The 21,031-nt window shown below is 49.4% G+C and overlaps 1 protein-coding gene across 4 annotated transcripts in view; it reads left to right on the top strand.

Annotated features, from left to right (window-relative positions):
- The first annotated feature begins 3,071 nt into the window (after positions 1-3,071).
- The window catches only part of LHFPL2 (LHFPL tetraspan subfamily member 2), a 176,840-nt gene continuing 158,880 nt past the window's right edge, over positions 3,072-21,031 (top strand). The window contains exons 1-2 of one of the 4 annotated variants that reach the window (XM_044925448.2): positions 3,072-4,041; positions 19,954-20,047. In XM_044925448.2, the coding sequence (XP_044781383.1) occupies positions 3,262-4,041; positions 19,954-20,047 (874 nt within the window). In that variant the 5' untranslated portion in view covers positions 3,072-3,261. The remainder of the gene's footprint in view (positions 4,042-19,953; positions 20,048-21,031) is intronic. The other 3 variants (XM_044925449.2, XM_044925450.2, XM_044925447.1) reach the window with 3 other exon arrangements.

Here is a 21,031-nt window from a genome sequence, read left to right on the forward strand (position 1 = left end):
TCCATAGATGGATTCTCCAGGTAAGAATATTGGAGTGGGTAGCCATTCTGTATTGGAGGAGGAAATGGCAACCCACTCCAGTGTTCTTGCCTGGAGAATCCCAGGGACGGCGGGGCCTGGTGGGCTGCCGTCTATGGGGTCGCACAGAGTCGGGCACGACTGAAGTGATGCAGCAGCAGCAGCAGCCATTCTGTTCTCCAGGGGATCTTCACGACCCAGGGATTGAACTCGGGTCTCCTGTATTGCAGGCAGATTCTTTACCGTCTAAGCCACAAGGGTCAGATAAAATGTTTGGAGAAATGATCTGCACAGGCAAGTAAGTTCAGAATCACAACAATTCAGCCAGCACCAACTGTAATTTTACATTATGACCCAGTGGCTCATAATTATTTTCTTCCAAGGTCTCCTTGTCATGTGACCAAACATTGTAGATATTCTTTAATTTCTTATAATTTCCTGCTCCCTGATCTCCCAGTAAATGTCTCTTGAACATGTGGCTGAAGCACATGATAGCAGCAATATTCACAATAACCCAGTTCCTGCTATTGTTCTTCCTCCAGCCCTGCCTTTCCAGGAACTTAGCAGGCACTTTCTTCTTGAACTGCATCTTTTTGTCTCTCTCTCCCTCTCTTTTCCCTCCCCTGCCTGTTCCTACTTTCTTGCTTCCTATTAAGCATAATTTATTTACTCTTCACATCGAAATGATCCTATCTATGGATACTTGCTTTGATTTTAGTCCAAATAGCAACAAACGTGGTTCTAAGAAAATCTTTTAGATTTCCCAGGTGGTTTTCCTGTGAATTCAACAACACAAGGTATAGAACAGGCATAAACTCCCTTATTTACATGTTCCAGTAGATATTTGGAGAAGGCAATGGCAACCCACTCCAGTGTTCTTGCCTGGAGAATCCCAGAGATGGAGGAGCCTGGTGGGCTGCCATCTATGGGGTCGCACAGAGTCGGACACGACTGAAGTGACTTAGCAGCAGCAGCAGCAGATATTTACTGCATGAGACCCTGTGAAAGATACAAAGATTTGAGGCTCAACTCTAGCCCTCAAAGAGACTAAAATGTACATGAGGCATCAGTTGAAGTACATACATATGAGACATAATACAACTCAGTAAATACAGGTCATCCTGTGATGTCATGTTCAAGTACTCACCATCCATGACAGTAAGTGTTTTTGTGGTTTTCTTTGTTCATTGATGCATTCACAGTGCTTGAAACAGTTGCTGGCATACAGTAAGTGCTCAGCAGATGTGTGGCATGAAGTAGAATCTATCTTCTACGCATATAATTAAGCACAGTACAGTCTATTCCATTACCAGCATGTTTTTATAATGAAAGCATATGTAATAGAAATTAACTCGCTCATGACTGATAAGTAGGGAGAGGATGTTGGTACAATGGGGGGGTCATGTTGGATCATATGCTGTTGCTGCCAGCACCTTAGTATTCTGCACCATCAAGTAAGAGCGGCTACAAACAAAGCACAGCAGAATTGCAGTTGTGGGGGACACACAGAGCTATTCCCGGGGCTCATTTGCTCTATGTTCTCTCCCTTGAATTGGTTTGACCGTGGGCTCTAACTTGGGAGGGGAGAATTCACCTCTTATCTGTAGATCTTGTGCTTGTCTTCCTAACTCAGCAACCTCAAACAGCTCTCCTTCCAATCTCTTCATTAGTTACCTCCATTGTTTTACAAAGTCCTATATTTATGGCTGGGAGGGATTGGGGGCAGGAGGAGAAGGGGACAACAGAGGATGAGATGGCTGGATGGCATCACTGACTCGATGGACGTGAGTCTCCGTGAACTCCGGGAGTTGGTGATGGACAGGGAGGCCTGGCGTGCTGCGATTCATGGGGTTGCAAAGAGTCGGACACGACTGAGCGACTGATCTGATCTGATTGATATTTATGTTTACTGTAACATTTGTTAGAAATGGAACATGGCTCTTGAGTTCTGCTGGTATTTTTTGGGGGGGTGGGGAATGGGTTATTGTTAGTGCTCTGGTTGCAAGGTTATATAGCTTCTGAGTTGTTTGTTTCTAATCCTGTTTTGCTCATAAGCCTTGTTATCTCTAGTTTCAAAAATGGGAAGAACCCACACATTTTATAGAAGAAATGTGGTACTACACACTTCATTTTCAACAAAGATAAGTGGGATTTGGCTTTGGGAGAAGATGAAAGACAGCATTCCAGTTCTGGCAAGAGCATCAGCAACTACTCCCACCTTCCACACAGTATGGAACCTTGGGGTACTGTCAGGGAGGATCTCCTTGCTTGTTAGAGTGCAAGGCTCCAAGGAGCGGATTGATGGATGGTTTGAATGGAAAGTTTTTAAGTAATTCAGAATTTTCTGTGCCAAGGTGCCCCCTAGAGCTTCTACAAAAGGAAGTAGCCTGCACAAATGCGCTGTGTGCTCAGTAATGTCCGACTCTGTGCGACCCTGTGGATTGTAGGGTTGCACAGGCTCCTCTGTCCATGGGGATTCTCCAGGTAAGAATACTGGAGGGGGTTGCCAGGCCCTCCTCCAGTGAATCTTCCCAACCCAGGGATCGAACCTGCGACTTTTCTGCCTCTTGTATTGGCAGGCAGATTCTAGGGCCACCTGGGAAGCCGAAAGCGATGTTCTAGAACCATTAACCTGTAGCTAGAGGGGTGCATATGGATGCCAGTACAAAGCCCAGAGCAGGGAACTAGGGAGGAGACCACTGAAGCTATGAAGTCCCCAAACTGCAAGAATGAGGAAGGTGGCTGTGGACTTGGAAAGGACATTAAAGGTGAAGAATCAATGGGAGTGGCTGTTGGCCATGGAGGAGGGAGGCCCCGAATTGACTTCTAGGGTCTGAGTTCAGGCTACTAGTGAGTACCAATGACTCAGGTAAGAGGCTGAGGAGTTGACAGGAAAAAAAGACAAGAAGAGTTTGCCTAGCTAAATGGTCTGTGCCAACATCAAAATCACAAGGAATCTTGTCACCTTAATTTCTGACCATTTAACCCTGGGCTCTTTGCTCCCATTCTGGGGGCGTCAGTTCGTGAGTCCCCTCTCTGGACAGGGATGCCCTTCCAGATTATTAGATAAAGGGCCTTCGAAATTCACTCCGAAACCGTATTCAGGGGAGGATGTTTCAGGATCTCAAGCAAGCAATTTACATATATTCTTTGTGGCTGTTTGCACAGAGTTTTCGGTCTTAGAAACTCACAGGGCAAGGAAATTGACGCGCGGATCCTCGACTCCGGGAGGGGAAGGCTAGGATGGGGGTCCAGGCACCCCCACCCCGCCCTCCGACTTTGGATCCTCCAGGATCAGCGCATGGACAACCTTCCCACCTGGGGAACCGCTCCGGGAGCCCCAGGCCCAGCCGTCTCGCCCCCGACTCCGCGGTTCCCCGCCTCCCCCGGTCGGGCGGAGCGCGCCCTCCCGACTCCTGGAGACGGTTTTCCGAAACCGCGCCGGGAGCTCCCCGAGCCCAGCTCGGGGGACCCTCGCCGGACTCGCCACCGCCGCCCGACGGGCGCAGACACCGCGCTCCCAGGCCCCGGGGCCTCCGCCCCTCCTCGCGGGGATCCCCTTGCGCCCACACCCTCCGGGGCCCCGCGGGACACTCCGCCCAGGAGGCCGGGCCTCGGCCGTCCGCCCCGCCCCACGCCGGGAGAGCCCCGGGCCCGACCCTCCCCGGACGCCGGCCGGGAGCAGGGCTCGGCGGCGAGGGTGACTGGGCGGCGGCGCGGGGCCGGGCCCTGGGCAGGGAGGCTCGGCGGCCGCCTCCTCTCTCCGCCCCCGCCCCTCCGTCCCCTCCCAGCCTGCTAGCCCCGCGGCGGCCGAGGTCGGCGCTCTCGCCTCGCCGCCGCCGCCTCCCGCGCCCGGGACCCTCTCCCTCCCGCCCGCGCCCCCTCCTCCCGCCTCCTCCCTCCGCCCTCCTCCTCCTCCTTCTTCCCCGCGCGCCCGGCGGGGCCGGAGAGACCGAGAGGTGGCTGCGGGGAGGCGTAACGGGGAGCCGCGGCTCGGAGCCGAGGACGCCGAGCCGGGACCGGGTGAGTCGGGGCGGCGGGGCCCGCGCGCAGCCTCGGCCCGCGGGGCATCCGGCGCGGCGCCCACCGAGCCCGCGCGGAGGGCGGACCGGGGCCGGGGAGGTGCTGGCGGGACGGGTGCCGGACGCTGGGGAAGGAGGGAACGCCGCTTCGTCTTTGGCAGCCGCGACCGCCCGCCGCAGAAGTGGAAAAAAAGTTGTGCCTGGAAAGACGATTTGCCGGGAAGTCGGCGCGAACCCAGCTTTCTCGCCGCCGCAGGCGTGCTTCGGGCGGCGCGGGTCCCGGGTGCAGCTGACTCCGGACTCGGCGCCCGGGGCCGCCCGGTGGTCGCCCGCGCGGGCCTGGCCTGCGGTGTGCGGGTCAAGCCGGCCGCAGACGTCAGCTGCTGCTCAGATCTGGGCTGCATTTTTGTGGGCAGCACAGGGATCGGGGGTGAGGGCTGGAGGAGGGGGGGAGGTGGGCGTGGAGGGCGAAGACCACATCTGGGCGGGCTGGGCTGAGCTCAAGGATGGGGGTAAAGGACCGGGAGAGACTCTTAGGGGTTTCTGGATGTTTTCAGGCACGAAGTTGTGTGTGTGCAATTCCCCCCCACCCCCCCACCCCCCTTTCATTCAGCGGTCTAAGTCCTTTGAACTCGGAAGGGAGAAAGCGTTTTCTTCCATCCTGTTCACTTTTTCTCTTGTTTCAGGAGGGTCATGAGTTTTATGAGAATCATTCAGCTGGTTTCCTCAATGGGAGTAACTGAGAGGAAAGCCGAAGTCTTACCCATCACCCCCATCCTCACTCTCACCCGGGCCATTTCCTGTATTTTGCGGATACTGTGATCCTGTGCGTGCATCTAGATTGCCATCAGTGACCCACATATAAAAGTAGACCTTCAGTCTGAAATCGCAAAGCGGCCTCTGTAGACAAGTCTGTGTTGGAGCCAGAGCGGGCAGAGGTATGGGGGGCGGGGTGTATAGAGCCGGGAGTTCAACCTGAGTAATCGAGTTGAGTTGCGAGAGACGTTTCTCGTCCGCACGTTGCTTTTGCTTCACCCGTTCGCTTGAGCGCTCCACCGGCGCCAGGTTTGAGCGATGACGGATGCGAATTACCTTGGTATTGCTCTTTCCCGAGTATTCCTGACTTTTTGCTACGGGTCCTCTTTAAAAAAAAACGACTTCTCTCTTGCAAATATAAGAGATAGGAAACACATGCTGGTGGGTAGAGAGATGAAATGTTTTAAAGATAGGGAAAAGAAAGAAAAGCCAAGATTCTCATTTCTTTTTGCTATCGTACTGTGATAGACTTGTTATTAATCTTTGTCAGAGATCTGATTCTGAGAAAATAATGTTGGAGGAGTTTGAGGTAATACCAGATAAAACCCACTGTTAAAATAATATTTTTCCTGAGTGGTCACACAGAGGGCAGATCATGTGGATTGTTATGGTGTGTTTGCAAAGGGTGCAGCAAACGTTTTACTCCAGGGAAAAAGACAGTGTGTCTTGCAGGATGGGAGTGGGGAGGGGAAATCGTTTATCTTCAGAGCAGTCCAATTAGGAAGAATAATTACACTGCAAATGAACATTCTTGAATCTAATATAATTTGCGTCAGGATACACAAACCAGTAATTTGTCTTTAGGAAGAAAAAAACGAATCTTTGTGGATTAGAACAAAACAAGTGCCTTCTGGAAGAAGTAATATATGCTATTTATGCACATGGATGGGCCTCAGATGTGCCGATTGACTGACTGCAGAGATTTTCCTGCAGGCAGTGTTTAGGAAGGGGAGGGAGGAAAAGTCCAAGGTAGGAGAAGATAGAAAATATATAGAAAACTACCCATTTTTAATGCAAAACATTTACAGCTTCTCAACTTCTTTATTGGGCTTCCCAGGTGGTGCTAGTGGTAAAGAACAGGCTTGCCAATGCAGGAGACATAAGAGACACAGGTTCAATGCCTGGGTAGGGAAGATACCCTGAAGGAGGAAGTGGCAACCGCTCCAGTGTTATTGCCCAGAGAATCCCCATGGATTGAGCAGCCTGGAGGGCTACAGTCTGTAAGGTTGCAAAGAGTTGGACACGACTGAAACAACTAACACACACACACACACACACTCACAAACACAACTTCTTTATTGCAAAGAATTGACAAAATAGGAGACCAAAATATAGGAGATACAGATTGGGACTCTTGGGTTCCCAGAGGTGTCACTTTCTACCGGAACCTGGGACAAGTTATTTGATTTCTCTCAGCATTGGTTTCTGTGCCTGTGAAATGATGATGATAAGGTTCAAGTCAAAGAATCTCCTTGAAGTTTAACTGTGATTATGTACTTTTATATAGAATTTAGGGTGGTGCATCACACTGAGTAAGTGCTCAGAAAATGTTAATGGTGTTTGTCTAGTACTTCAAATGCCCGGGAAAAAGCAGTGCCATTCAAAGAGCCAGGTTACCAGGCTGGTTGATGGCTGGCCTCCGTTGAGGCTGTCCCTGTGCCCCCAGCCACCCACTGCACATTTGATCTTTCTAGAACTTACGGGCTGCATGCTCTTGGCCCCTCAGGCCAGCCTTTTCTGGGACTCCAATTGTGAGGAATGTGTAGTGCAGGTTCTGTGGGGTCTGAGGACCTGAGACAGCTGTGGGCCGCACTTCAGCCTCACTGCTCGCTTGCAAGGGCACCTTCTCAGGTCCCACCAAAGCAAATATAGACATTTATTTGAGGGAAAAAGTGGACATGGTGTCTCTCTTGGAAATTCTAAAGCAATGTTTTACTCAGTGTTCATTGTCTTAGAAAGATACAAATAGTAACCAAATACCTGATCTCAAGAATTTATTCCAAAAAGCACCTTCAAAGTATGTCTTGGGGTTAATAGTCCATTGCCCAGGTCTTCCTAAGGTTGTACCTCGTTGCCCAATGAACAAGAGACATCCTTAGCAAAACAGTAGTTTTGGAGCTGGGGAGCATATTGCTTTTCTAATGGGGGGGGGGGTGGCGTGCCTGTTTGCTCATTCATCCGTTCTTTTATCCAGTCATTCGCAGATACCCAGTAACCTCTCCAGTGGGCAAGGCTCTGTTCTGATGTCTGGTAACAGAAACCAAGAGCAGGCCTCTCCACTCACAGAGCGCTCATGCTGGCTGGAGAAGCAGGCTCTGTGTGGGAAGGAGCTCCGGAAACTAGAGAAGCTCTCATTTTGTTTTGGAGTGCCTGTGCTGGGCAAGCAGTGTGCGGGGCGCGCTACTCTTCCACAGGCCAGCCAGCTTGGAGAGAGGCGATCTGGCTGGGGGTGGCGGCTGCGGGCAGCTGGTCTTATGGGTCCTCTACAGGGAGAAGGAAGAAAAGGGGGCCTGTTTCTTTCTGTGCTTTATAATAAAGTATGTGTCCTATTTGAGTAGAATCACCAGCCAATATGCCAGGAGAACAAGTAGGGGTTTTACTCAGAAGTGAGATTTCACAGCCTTCAAAAGGTGAAGAAGGAATCAAAGGTCAGATCTGATCATCAGCTTATAAAACCCAGACTGTGTTCAGGAGGAGCCTGGTCTGGTACTTAAATGGTTGACTCTGTATTGGCAGGCGGGTTCTTTACCACTAGCACCACCTGGGAAGCTGACAGGAGGCAGGGCTGAGAGTAAAGCAAAGAGCAGATAGTTGGTCAGTGAAAGAGGAGAGTGAAAAGGTTGGCTTAAAGCTCAACATTCAGAAAATGAAGATCATGGCATCTGGTCCCATCACTTCATGGGAAATAGATGGGGAAACAGTGGAAACAGTGTCAGACTTTATTTTTTTGGGCTCCATAATCACTGCACATGGTGACTGCAGCCATGAAATTAAGATGCTTACTCCTTGGAAGAAAAGTTATGACCAACCTAGATAGCATATTGAAAAGCAGAGACATTACTTTGCCAACAAAGGTCCGTCTAGTCAAGGCTATGGTTTTTCCAGTGGTCATGTATGGATGTGAGAGTTGGACTGTGAAGAAGGTTGAGCGCCGAAGAATTGATGCTTTTGAACTGTGGTGTTGGAGAAGACTCTTGAGAGTCCCTTGGGCTACAAGGAGATCCAACCAGTCCATTCTGAAGGAGATCAGCCCTGGGTGTTCTTTGGAAGGAATGATGCTAAAGCTGAAACTCCAGTACTTTGGCCACCTCATGCGAAGAGCTGACTCATTGGAAAAGACTCTGATGCTGGGAAGGATTGGGGGCAAGAGGAGAAGGGGACGACAGAGGATGAGATGGCTGGATGGCATCACTGACTCGATGGACGTGAGTTTGAGTGAACTCCAGGAGTTGGTGATGGACAGGGAGGCCTGGAGTGCTGCAATTCATGGGGTCGCAAAGAGTCGGACACAACTGAGCGGCTGAACTGAACTGAACTGCACCTTCAGGGTTGCTTGTTTTCCCCTTACTTTTAAGGTTACAATAATACCTGGTACAATAAGAATGCATATGTCTGGAGTCTGAGGCTTGAAATGGTATAAAGTCATCAGGGCACTAGTTGTTTGGACTAGAGGCAAAGTTGTGTAGGGAAGTCCCGGTGGGCATTGGATCTTGGATGCTGAGCTGAGGAGTCTGAGCTTCATCTTGAAAGCTGTATGGAAGATGGGGAATGAGCAGGTGAATTGACCTGTTGAAGCAGGTGGTTGATGTGATCAGACTGTGGTTTAGAAGGAACTCTAGGTGGGCTCAATGGCAAGAGGCCAGGGCTGGGAATAGCAGGTGAGCTGGTGGGCTCGTGTAGGAACCCTGGTGGAACTTGGTGAGGGAAAGTGGGAGAGGCCTGGAGAGGCAGACCACACTTTCTTACTAAGGGCTGGGCTCTTAGTAAGAGGGAGCCCAGGGTGACTGGGCTGGGACATGGCACCTTTCACTGAGGTGAGCAGCTATGGTGAGGAGGAATGAGTTCATTGACTCCACAGCTGAGCTGTGAGCCTTCTGGGAAGAGATGCCCACCATAGCATTGGATCCACAGGTAGGGAAGAGAAATCTGGAAGTGGAGATGAAAGGTGGAGTTATTTTTATAGTAGTGGTCAGTGGTTGACTGGCCTCTTGAGGTTTACTGAATAGTGTTCAGGGTGAGAGTAATATGTGTCCTTGTAACTGAACTTTTCTCTTTCATCCTTTCAATTAGCCTAACGGGCTAATCAAGCCCCTAACTTTGGCCTTCAGTGAGCAGACTCTTACTGGTGTTATTTTGCCGACTTGGTGAGATCTGTTTGTGTTGTTTTGAACCGAGATAGTCTAGAGGGATGTACATAAGAAGACTCTGAATGTATTTAGTAGCTAGGATGTACAACTGATACATTTGATCATCCGCCACCCCCAGGACATCCACATATTCCAGATAGACCATATTCTTACCAGAATTCCTTGGTACAAACCCTGACCCCCATGGTGATGGTCTTTGGAAGCAGCATCTTGGGAAAGTACTGTGGTTTAGATGGGGTCATGAGGGTGGAGCCCCTGGGATGGGGTTAATGTCCTTCTTAAGAAGAGAGAGTCTGCAGGGAACTCAGACAGGGGCTCTGTGACAGACTGGAAGGGTGGGTGGGGAGGGAGATGGGAGGGAGGTTCGGGAGGCAGGGGACATGGGTGTAACTATGGCTGATTCTTGTTGATGTATGACAGAAAACCACAAGATTCTGTAAAGCAATTATCCTTCATTTAAAAAATTTAAAAATAAAGAAGAAAAGAGAGTCTGGAACACACTCCTCCCACCATGGTGGGACTGGTCATCTGCCAGGAGAAGGGTTTCTCTGGGAACTGAGTCTGTAGGCACCTTGAGAACTTGTACTGAATACTTGGAGAGCTATTGTTTCCATGTCTACCTGCGACAAGGCTTATCTGCCTCCTATTTTGAAGTTACCACGTGGCCCTAAGGGCTTCCTAGGTGGCTCTCGTGGTAAAGAAGCTGCCTGCCAATGCAGGAGACTCAAGAGATGTGGGTTCGAGCCTTGGATTGGAAAGACCCTCTGGAGTAGGAAAGAGCAACCCAGTCCAACATTCTTGCCTGGAATATTCCATAGAGGAGCCTGGTGGGCTACAGTCTATGGGGTCACAAAGAGCTGGACATGACTTAGCAGATACACAATATGGCCCTCAAGAGGCTGTTAACTTGAATTTCATTTCATTTGTGTAATAAACATACATGTGCAAAGTAGGCCCCAGTGAAGATCTGTTAAAGGGCAGGCATGCTATTCGATTTGTGTTTAGCTGTTACTTCTCTTACTGTTGTGGATTTAGGGTACAGTCAGTGGAATTATTAATCATCATCAGTCTGATGATTGACGTCATTCTGAAGGAGGTAGGCTAAAATTCTGATTATTTTGGACTCATGGAGTTACAGATGACTACTTTCTTTATTTTTCTGTTTTTCAGGTTTTTAAAAATAGCATGCTACCTAAAAAAAAACAGAACAAAAGAGTTGGTGTTTTTTTCTGTTTTTTTTGCGCAAAACACCGTATCGGCAGTTTTGGCCACAGCGCTGCATACCTCCTTACGTCTGTGCTATGTCCATGGTAAAGCCGGTCTCTGTCTTTAAGACTTGAAATTCCTATTTGTTGTAAATGTAGTTGTGGAGGAACATGACCAGGACTGAGTTCTGTGACCCAGGGCCAGAATGGGGCCCCTTCCTCCCAATAGCAGGGAAGAACCTACTCCTTCCTGTCGGTTCCCTTTGTATGTTTCATAAACACTGTGAAGTGTGATCTGAGAGGCATTTCACTTCGATATCTAAATGTGTCTGATTGGTATGTACCAAATTAAATATCTACCTGTGTGTATGTGTGTGTTAATCACTCAGTTGTGTCCGACTCTATGTGACCCCATGGACTGTAGCCCACCAGGCTCCTTTGTCCATGGGATTCTCCAGGCAGGAATACTGGAGTGGGTTGCCATTTCCTTCTACTCTATGTGACCCCATGGACTGTAGCCCACCAGGCTCCTTTGTCCATGGGATTCTCCAGGCAGGAATACTGGAGTGGGTTGCCATTTCCTTCTCCAAAAAGGCTGATGAAAGTGTATAAAATCAAGATGATAGCCGTACTTAGCAGCACAATCGCAATAAAGGATCACTGAGATCTGAGAAGTATTATCTTAGGAGTTCCTGCTTTGGACTGGGTTAGCTTGAGACAGTGAATCACCGCAGTGTCCTAAGTCCATCAACAGGAACACAGATGCTCTATTTGTCAGAAATATCTATTAAATCTTTTAAACTGACAGCTAGCCATGCCAAATTAAGAAGAATCTTGGCCCACATTTTCCTTCTCTCCTGTTTTAATCAAGGCTGCTCAGGGCTAGCCCCCAGCCCGCCAGACCTATCTACTTATATATGTGTATAAATATACTATACTGATGTGTGAGTTTTGGTGTTTTTTTTTGTTTGTTTTTTCTTGTTTTCAGTTGTTTAGCAGAACTCAAGCCAGCAATGAGATCTTAAATATCCCTTTAGCATCAACCTCCTCACATTCCCGGAAAATTAAAGGGATTGTCCTTCCTCTACTGATTCTATTGTTCAGCATTTTCTTTCTTTCTTTCCACACCGTGCTGTGTTGTCAAGGGCACCTGAAGTTCAAGCTTCCTTTCTCCCGAGGTGGGCTGCTGTTGGGTGAATTTCACTTGTCTTTTTCCTGTTTGGAGGCAGTTAGCCAGTTGTTTAAAGATGCCCATAACTGCATAGACAGTAGTCTCTTAATCTTCAGGTAAGCTGTGCACAATGCACTTATTACTCCAGACAAATTTACCTTTGAAAAATTTATAACTTTTTTCTTACCCCTAGGAATCACATTTTCTGAAACTAGAAAGAATATGCTGGCCAGTCTGGCAACTACAAATTTCCCAGTAAGCAGTATTTTTGTGTGTATAAATGACTACCATTTGTATATGAAATAGACACTTTAGGAAAACACCTCTCACAACTTCAGAAACAATCTAAAATCACATCCATCTTTTTTTTTTTTTTAACGGCTACCTGTGTACTCCTGGGGCTTCCCTGGTGGCTCAGTCAGTAGAGAATCTGCCTGCAGTGCTGGAGACCACGTGCAGCGCAGGAGACCTGGGTTCGATCCCTGGGTCGGGAGGATCCCCTGGAGAAGGGAATGGTAACCCACTCCAGTAGTCCTGCCTGGAGAATCCTACAGACAGAGGAGCCTGGTGGGCTACAGTCCATGGGGTTGCAAGAGCTGGACACTTACTGAGCAATGAAACCATCACACCATTCCTAGAAGATGATTCTACATAGGGCAGTATGTCTAAACAGATGCTTACCCTGTCATTTGCTCATCCGTCTGGTAGCCATTTTCAGGGCTTTTCTGTACTGGAAGCTCATAATTTACCGGCCTAATTACTGATTCTGCACAGATCCATGCTGTAATAGGTACTCTGGTGTGCCTGCTTACACAGGTGACTGTTGGTCTTTTTGGAGTCAAATCCTTTTGGTAAACAGGTTGCTTAGGTTGTCTTTTTCTTTTTCTTTTTTTTTTAATGTGCTTTTCCCAGTTTGTGCTTGGATCTGTAGTTCTTTTCTTGATTAGTAAAGAAAGGGTGGCATCAAACAGAGCTCAGCTGGTATGAGGGATGTTTAAACTACAAGCCAAAGCCATAAAGAGCAGTAGTCAGGTACAGAGGCCAGCCACGCTGAGAAGTAAGAACCCAAGAGGTGGCAACCATGAAGAAGTGTGACAGGTTGTGTATACACCTGTGTGGACAGGTGGCCGGGGGTCAGTTGAGGATAGTCTGCTTGCTATGCTACACAGGGACCACTGCTCCCCTTGATCTATGGGCCCTACGTATGTTAGCTTTCTTAGCTACTACATTAGTCAAGAAAACTTGCATTAAAAAAAAAATATTTTATTTACTGAGCTGCATTGGGTCTTCGTTGCAGCATGTTGGTGGGACCTAGAGAGCCCATGCTTCCTGACTAGGGATCGAACCTGGGCCTCCTGCATTGGGAGTGTGGAGTCAGCCACTGGACCACCAGGGAACTCCCCAACACTTGCATTAAAAAAAAAAAAAAAAAATTTAAACCTTTTAAAATAAGAACTTAAAGGTTTTAAAATAAAACCTTTACAATAAGAACTTAGATTTCCCCTAGCTTCCGTACATGTATTTGATTTTTAAAATCTTGATCTTAGGACTTCACATTTCTTCTTGTCAGCTTTCAGCTTTCTCATCCCGATGTGTATTGTTCAGCCTGCTCGGTGGTTCTGAGCTCTCACTGGTCATCTGTCACGTCAGCCACCCCTCTGAGCTGAGTGTCATTCCTCGACTCATTCATTCCCCAGCCGTCCAAGGTCTTGGCGTCCTTTTCTGCCCCTGCTCTGTTCAGCCTCTCCTAGTCCTTCTCCTCGTAGTAACCAGGGGCGTGTCAGCCTTTGTAGGTGGCCAGAGGGCAGAGGGCTGGAGTCCGTGCCAAGATACAGAGGAAGCTAATCTGCTTGTGACCTCAACCTCATTAACATCGTGCTGGGACCTAGAGCCCGCGTTCCACAGTATTGTTTGACTTTGGCTTGTCTCTACTGACTTGCGGTCACGGGGTCCATAGTCCTGCCTCTCCAGGGAGGCGGACAGATGGAGGAGCCAGATGAGGATGTAGGAGACGGTCAGTACTTACCATCTCCTTAAGGTTGGGCTTTGGATTGTCAGCTGTCACTGGGCTCTGCTGACAGTGATCTGGCCCCAAGACAAAGCGAGTCTGACAAGACTTGAGTAAGGATCGTGAGGGAAGAAGGCCTCTTAGAGGCTGGAACCCAAGTGGGTGGGCTGGTGAGCTGGGTATTCCCCAGGTGGGTGAAAGTCCCAATGGAGGCCCACTCCAGGCTTTAAAGCAGGGCTTCTCAGACTTGAATGGACACAGGAAGAGCCTGGAATCTTGTTAAGTCGCAGATTCTGAGTTAGCAGGCCGGGTGGGGCCTGGGATTCTGCGTTGCTGGCGTGCTCCCGTCAGCCTGGCACTGCTGCTTCTGTGGAGCAGGTTTGGAGGAGCAAGGCCTCACATGAGGCTGGACCACGATGAAGGCTGCGGAATGGTCAGCTGGAGGCTGAGCCCTGTGAAGGCCCGAGCAGGAGGGCACGGCGGGGCCTGATTGAGAGACTGATGCCTGCTGCTTTTCTGGGACTGCCCCGAGGGCCCTCAGCCCGGTCACTGCCTCTAACAGCCCCGAGCAGCTGTGTGGGGATTGCCTTCCACCCTCAGGTGAGGAAGGAGGTCCTGGATGGTCTTCCAGGTGGAATATGGTTAAGCTAAAGGGAGAGGTTTTGTTTTATGCTACGTTTTAATTAAACTGATTTCCTCATTACTTGATGATTATGTTCCGTAATTTTAACTACATAAAGAAGGCCCTAACTTCCTCCAATTAAGCCTGCTTTTTCTCACGGACCTTATCACTTTGAATTTATATGACTACAATGTTTTAAAAAGTTACATATTGTTTGCTGTGGAATGTTACTTACAAAACTCTCCTGACCCTCTGCTGGGTACTCCTTGGACGTGTTTCAGACCCCACCCTGGGGCTTTGAGTTGGTTGGTTTGGTACGGGTCCTGGGAATCTGAATTTTTTTTACAGACCCTCTAGATGGTTTTTATAATTGGGCAGGTTCTTGAAATCCCACTTTCGAGGAACATCGGTGGAAACCTGTCTATCTGAGCCTGTGTTATCAGCCATGTCTGGGGGCCTCCCTTACCTGTTCTTTTCTTGGCCTCTCAGATGCTTGGTTGTGAAGTGCTGGCTTTTGTCCCATTGGACCCACTTCAGTTTTTATCTTGACACATATTACAGTAAGGCTCTTTCTAATCTTGGATGGGACCAAATCAGAGAGTCCTTTGTCAACGGTGTAAGAGTCAGTTCTGAAGCCGTTATTTTTAGGAAGGTGTTACAGATACTGATTATTAAATGCTTTGGGACATTCTTGGAGATACTGGGATATGCACTTTGGGCTTCTACAGAGAAAAGAATGTCCTGAGGCTGACTTCTTCCACACTCTCCCCTGCTTGGGTGCAGACTCTGGAGATAATGTTAGCATATTCCCTTCTTAAGTAAGCGCTGACCAGAAATGAAAGGAGAAGGGTCCATCATCCTCCACAGAGTTTGGTTCTGACCCAGGTGAACTGACAGACTGAGGAGCTGGACTTTGCACATTATTATGTCAATGTTAACCTCCATTTCTACCAGAGCAGGGTCTGTCTTACCTCCACTGTAGGGGCAGGGTCAGCTTATGAAACAAATGAAGTGGGAAATGGTCAGCATGATGGGATTGGAGGAGTGTGGAAGGGGCTCTGTATCCAAAAGCTGGAGTTCACTTACTGTCATACCTAGAATTTTACCATTGGAGGAATTTGGGTGAAATTGTTCTCTTTAAACATCCTATTCAACATGTAAGCATCCATAGAACAGGTATTACATTGATTACTTAGGCCTTAACAGGAAGTGAAGTGATTGAAAGTCTCTCAGTTGTGTCTGACTCTTTGCAGCCCCTTGGAATTCTCCAGGCCAGAATACTGGAATGGGTAGCTGTTCCCTCCTCCAGGGGCTCTTCCTGACTCAGGGATCAAACCTGGGTCTCCCACATTACAGGAAGATTCTTTACCAGCTGGGGCTTCCCTGGTGGATCAGAGGGTAAAATGTCTGCCTACAATGCAGGAGACCCGGATTCAATCCCTGGGTCGGGAAGATCCCCTGGAGAAGAGAATGGCAACCCACTCCAGTACTCTTGCCTGGAAAATCCCATGGACTGAGAAGCCTGATGGGCTACAGTCCATGGGGTCACAAACAGTCGGACACGACTAAGCGACTTCATTTTCTTTACCTGCTGAACCACCAGGGAAGCCCTTAACAGTTTCATAAAACGCCAGTGAGGATAAGGGTGTAAAGAGAGTAGACTCTGATGGGGTAACTGTGGGCACTGTGTGGGCAGAGCAGGGCTGGGGCAGGGCTGTCAGGGGCGACTGGAGGGGCCATGCAGGGCAGCTCAGGTGTCTGGGGGAGCCCAGGATACCTGGGAGGGCGCTGGACAGAAGTCATTCTCACTCACTCGATTTGTATATAATAGGAGCTTCACTGTCTCTGCGCCTGGCACCCTTCTTTCTATCTAATGTGGCCATGTCACATTTTCCTGACCAGTTGTAATGAAAACCAGGTGATCCAGACAGGAAAGTTAAGATTAAACTCTGCAATCGAGTTTGAGATTTTGTTGCACTTTCCCCCCAGCCTATTAAATTTTGAGAGAGAAATTCAGGAAATGATCCAGGCTCTGTACCTGCTTATCAGGAGAACTTGGCCAGCAGCAGAAACCTTCCTGCCACACTGAGGGCCGTTTGCCAGTCAGTTTTGAGGAGGGCTTGACTCTTCAGAGACCCCACGCCACCCGGAGCGTGCTTTAGGGTATAGTCTCTCTCTCTCATATCTGCAAACAATATTTTCAGCTCCTGGCTGGCTAAAAGAAACTCTGAACCCAGCCCTTCTGGTGCCCAGCTGAAGCTTGTCTGAGTGGTTTGGATTTTCAGAACAGCGTGGAGATGGTGGGGAGAGTCTTTTTGCCACACTGCTTGACCAACAGCGAAGTTACAAGTGTTTTTACATCCCAGGGACCAGAACTGTGGTAACGATTACGAAGACTGACCCACTCCCCGACCCACAGCCGTTTCCTGGCACTGCTACCCCTGGAGTCCCGTTCCTGTCCTCAGTTTGGGTGTAGTACCCCACATTTTAAGATTCACAAGATGGTCCTCTGTGTTCTTGGGCAGGAGCTCAAAAACACACAAAAATGAAGTTTTTCTTATCACAAATAAAATGCCTTGGTCTGCAAGGGATGATGGTTTATGGGTACCCAGGAAAGATGGGAACACAGCCTGTGGGTGTGAGAATGCACTGAGAAGCCTCTCCCAACCATTAATTGCTTTGTGGCCTTGGGCAAGTCATTTCACTTGTTTGGGCAAGAGGAGGTGAGGGGATGAACCCAGGCCTGAAATTCTTATTCTAGTTGAGTCTGTATGTTCATGTGGTCAGTCATTTATTTAATGAGTACTTAGTTGGCTACTTACGGAGCTTTACAGTCTTGGTGGGGAGATGGCGAAAGAGCCGCTATCTTCAGCGTGGCTGGCAGGGTGTGGAGGACAGGTGAATAGGCACGTGGGGCGTGTCAAAGGTCCCAACAGGTGAGGGCACCAGGTGGGCAGGGGCAAGCAAGGAGGTTGCCTCTCCCTGCCGTCTCCACGCTGTTCTGAAAATCCGAACCACTCAGACAAGCTTCAGAAAGGCTGAGTTTAGGTTTCTTTTAGCCAGCCAGGAGCTGTAAATATTGTTTGCAGATATGAGAGAGAAAGACTATACCCTAAAGCACGTTCCAGGTGGCGTGGGGGTCTCTGAAGAGTCAAGCCTTCCTCAAAACTGATGGGAAATGGCCCTCAGAGGGGCAGAAAGGTTTCTGCTCTCCAAGTGAACCTGGAGAGCTGGAGTGTGCAGATGTGGAGTGCAGTCCCCAGGGAAGGCAGTGGGGATTTCTGCAGCGTTCCTTGTGTGCTGCGTGTGTGGGGTCTTCACTGGCCCCCGGACCATGCTGGGTTCCTTGACCTGTTACAAGGCCCTACGGCTTAGCCCCCTGTCTGTGGCCTTGGCCAGAGGGGCACCCCCAGAAGCTGAGTGTAACTGAAGTGGGCAGCTTGTCCCCATGGTCTGGGTAGGCGTGAACATTGTTTTTATGTCTTGGACCCCATTTTTTGGCCTTTTGTGAAGAAAGCTGAGCACCGAAGAATTGATGCTTTTGAACTGTGGTGTTGGAGAAGACTCTTGAGAGTCCCTTGGACTGCAAGGAGATCCAACCAGTCCATTCTTAAGGAGATCAGCCCTGGGTGTTCTTTGGAAGGAATGATGCTAAAGCTGAAACTCCAGTACTTTGGCCACCTCATTCGAAGAGTTGACTCATTGGAAAAGACTCTGATGCTGGGAGGGATTGGGGGCAGGAGGAGAAGGGGACGACAGAGGATGAGATGGCTGGATGGCATCACCAACTCAATGGACGTGAGTTTGAGTGAACTCCGGGAGATGGTGATGGACAGGGAGGCCTGACGATTCATGGGGTCGCAAAGAGTTGGACACGAGAGTTGGACACGACTGAGCGACTGAACTGAACTGAACTGATGAAAAAAAGTAAGGGCTATAGAAACATAAGGAAGCATGTGAGAATCTGCTTGCTCCTTACAAAAAATTTTTGGTGGGGAGGGGTTAATTTCTTTTCTTATAGAGAAGATAGATATTCAAAGAGAAAGGCAACAAATGGATCCCTTTTCAGCCTTGAATTATGTTATGGCTTCTGGGCCTGGGAGCTCTGTAACCACAGAGTTTGTTCCATATTCCAGAAAGAAACTCGACCCTTCATAAAACCACGGGAGCTTTCTGGATGGCTTCACTGTTGCTTTTCTGGAGTGGTCCGATTCCCTCTCTGGAGGCTGGAGGAGAAACTTGCAGCTGGAGTTTCCTTTGCCTGAAACAAACAAGGGCAGCAGAAGAGGGCGGGGCATCTCTCAGGGAAATGGAATTCTCCCAGAGCACCAGGTTCCCACCCAGACTTGGGCCCGTGGTCCACAGGGCTGGGAATGGTTCTAAGCATCAGTAAAACCCGCTTGTATGGTTCCCTTTAAGCATAAATGGACATCACAGGCCCTGCAGAGTGCAAGGCCTTGCACATGGTGGCTCTGTTGAGCTAGCAGGCCGGGTCAGCTCTGTGGCCTGTGCTCTGGCCCCCGGGACTGGCACTGTCCCCCACTTAGTGCTTGCTGCCTTGGGGAGAGCATCGGAATCACCTGGAGCCTGGTTAACCCACAGGGGCTGGGCCCCGCTCCCCGAGATGCGGAGTCTCTAGGTCTGGGGTCGGCCGAGAGTTGGCTTTTCCGACATGTCACCAGGTGATACCGGAGCCACTGGTCTAAAGGCATGTCGAGAAACACTGTGACACCAGGCGTTCTTCCATTCCTGGAGGGTGTGTTGGGACAGGCAGACTGCGCCTGGCGGGGCGCCTGCCGGGTAGTCACCTAACGCCGGAGGCGGCTGTAACTTGGAAGCAGTGGTTCATGGAGGGAGCCCTGGCCCTGTCCTCTTGCCCGGGGCCTTCTCTCCTGGTCAGCTCCGCAGCCGACCAGGGACTTGGCATTTGGGGTGTCTGAGGGGGGCATTCCTTGCCTCCTTCCAGTTCCTTCTCTCTGATGTTGCAGAGAGCTTTCAGGACCGTGCCACTCTCCTACAGGAGACCCTTCATGGGCTGCCCATTGGCCTTAAGAGCAAGTCCAAACTCTGCTAAAATGACCTCCATCTCCCTCTTGGGCTCTGAAGTACTCCTTGTGCTTGTGAACTCACTACGTTCTCTGGCTTCCTGGGCACCTCTTTTGCTGTTGGCTCTGCCTGGTATGCTGCAGCCTGGTCAACTCTTGGTTATCAGACCTCAGCTTAGCCGTCACCTGCTCTGGGGAGTGCCCTTTGTCCTCTCTGGGATCAGCAGCTGCCTCTGCAAAGGCTCCACGTCATCTCCTATTTTCCTCACTTCAGCTCCTCTCAGATGCATCAAGGTCCTGATTACTGTGCCTTTACTTCCCTATCTCTGTGGCCTGTCAGCTCCCTGAGGGCAGGAGACCCGTGACATGGTCATTCATGTGACTCCAGGCGTGGCATGGTGCCCAGGCATTGAAGACCTTCTAGATCATTCTGTGAGATAGCCCTGGCAGGGGAGGAAACCAAGACACAACTGGGTTAGCACCTGGCTTACCGTTACCCTCCCGCTGAGTTATAAACACCAGGATTCTCACCCACTTCTCTGACACAACCCCTTGGCCGGGTGACATTGGTCAGGTGCTCTGAGACCAAGGAGCCTTAGGCAGGGTCTGTGGGTCTTTACTGGGACTATTCCAGGACTGGCTATTCCAAGGTAACAAAAGGCCCTCTCTTGTTTTTCAGGGAACCTGGGAAGCACACTTGAGTTCACAGCTGGCCTGTGGTTTTTACATCTCATCAGGGACTCACAGCCTTATCTTCGCTCCTCCCCATACAGGTAAGGGGTTGTTTCATTTTCAGGCTGCTTGTGGGAAAACTTGAGCCGTGCCATGCACTCTGATAACCACCCCATGTGTTAAAAAGAAAACCCTTAAATATTTAAGGCAGCTCCTCTAAGAAAGGTATGAAGTAGTCACCTGCCCCATTGAGTTATCTGGTGACGATGTTTATTGACCTGCCTGGCTTTCTCCTGCGCGTTGCTGGCCACCCAGTACTCTTTGCTGGGCACCCTTCTCTCCATTTGAGTTGGTAGTTTAGAACTCCTTTTCCTCATTTAGAACTCAGCCCATGTTCTGCTTGTTATTACAAACTGTCTAAAGGAGAGGGTATTCGGAGCACAGTCCTTTCCAGCGGACGCCTCGCCGCCTCCCCTCACACAGCCCACGGCATGAGCCTGTGGGCAGCTCTGCTTTGCTTGTTTGAACACTTCTTTTCCTCTGGTCTGTGAGTTCTTTTTGCTACCATTTACCGTGGTTCCTGGCATGGAACAGACTTCCGGTGAATGAGTGAGTGTTCGTCTGAGAAGAAAAAATTGCCCTAGTAAACAAACCTGAGGCACCAGCAGCAAAAAATGATACTGTATTCCTAAGCCAGTGAACTGAGATGTAGAGTGCCTTTTTGGAGTCATTACATGGCTGTTTGCTCACATTACCACGGGTAATTGAGAATTTGTCATAATATGTTAAGTCGGCAGGAGTTTAGATTCTTAGCCCTGTTGAAAAGGATAAGAAGTCAGGAGTGTCAGTAAGGTGTTAGCTGACAGCCTGGGGCCCTAAGCTGCCAGTCTCCTTGGCTACGGGAAGAGACACCTGTCCTGCCCACCAGCCTCTGGGAGCCCTGGGCAGCCTCGGGACTGACCTGTAACTGATTTTATCGGCAGTAATGGGGCAAAAAAACCCGTAGCTTTGACCAATTTACAACTCATAGGAAATAAAAATATTTCCAAAGTACGGTTTACATAATTTTGATAAAAAGTTTTAAA

The sequence above is a fragment of the Bubalus bubalis genome, chromosome 11 (assembly GCF_019923935.1).
Source record: "Bubalus bubalis isolate 160015118507 breed Murrah chromosome 11, NDDB_SH_1, whole genome shotgun sequence".
Classification (NCBI taxonomy): Eukaryota; Metazoa; Chordata; class Mammalia; order Artiodactyla; family Bovidae; genus Bubalus; species Bubalus bubalis.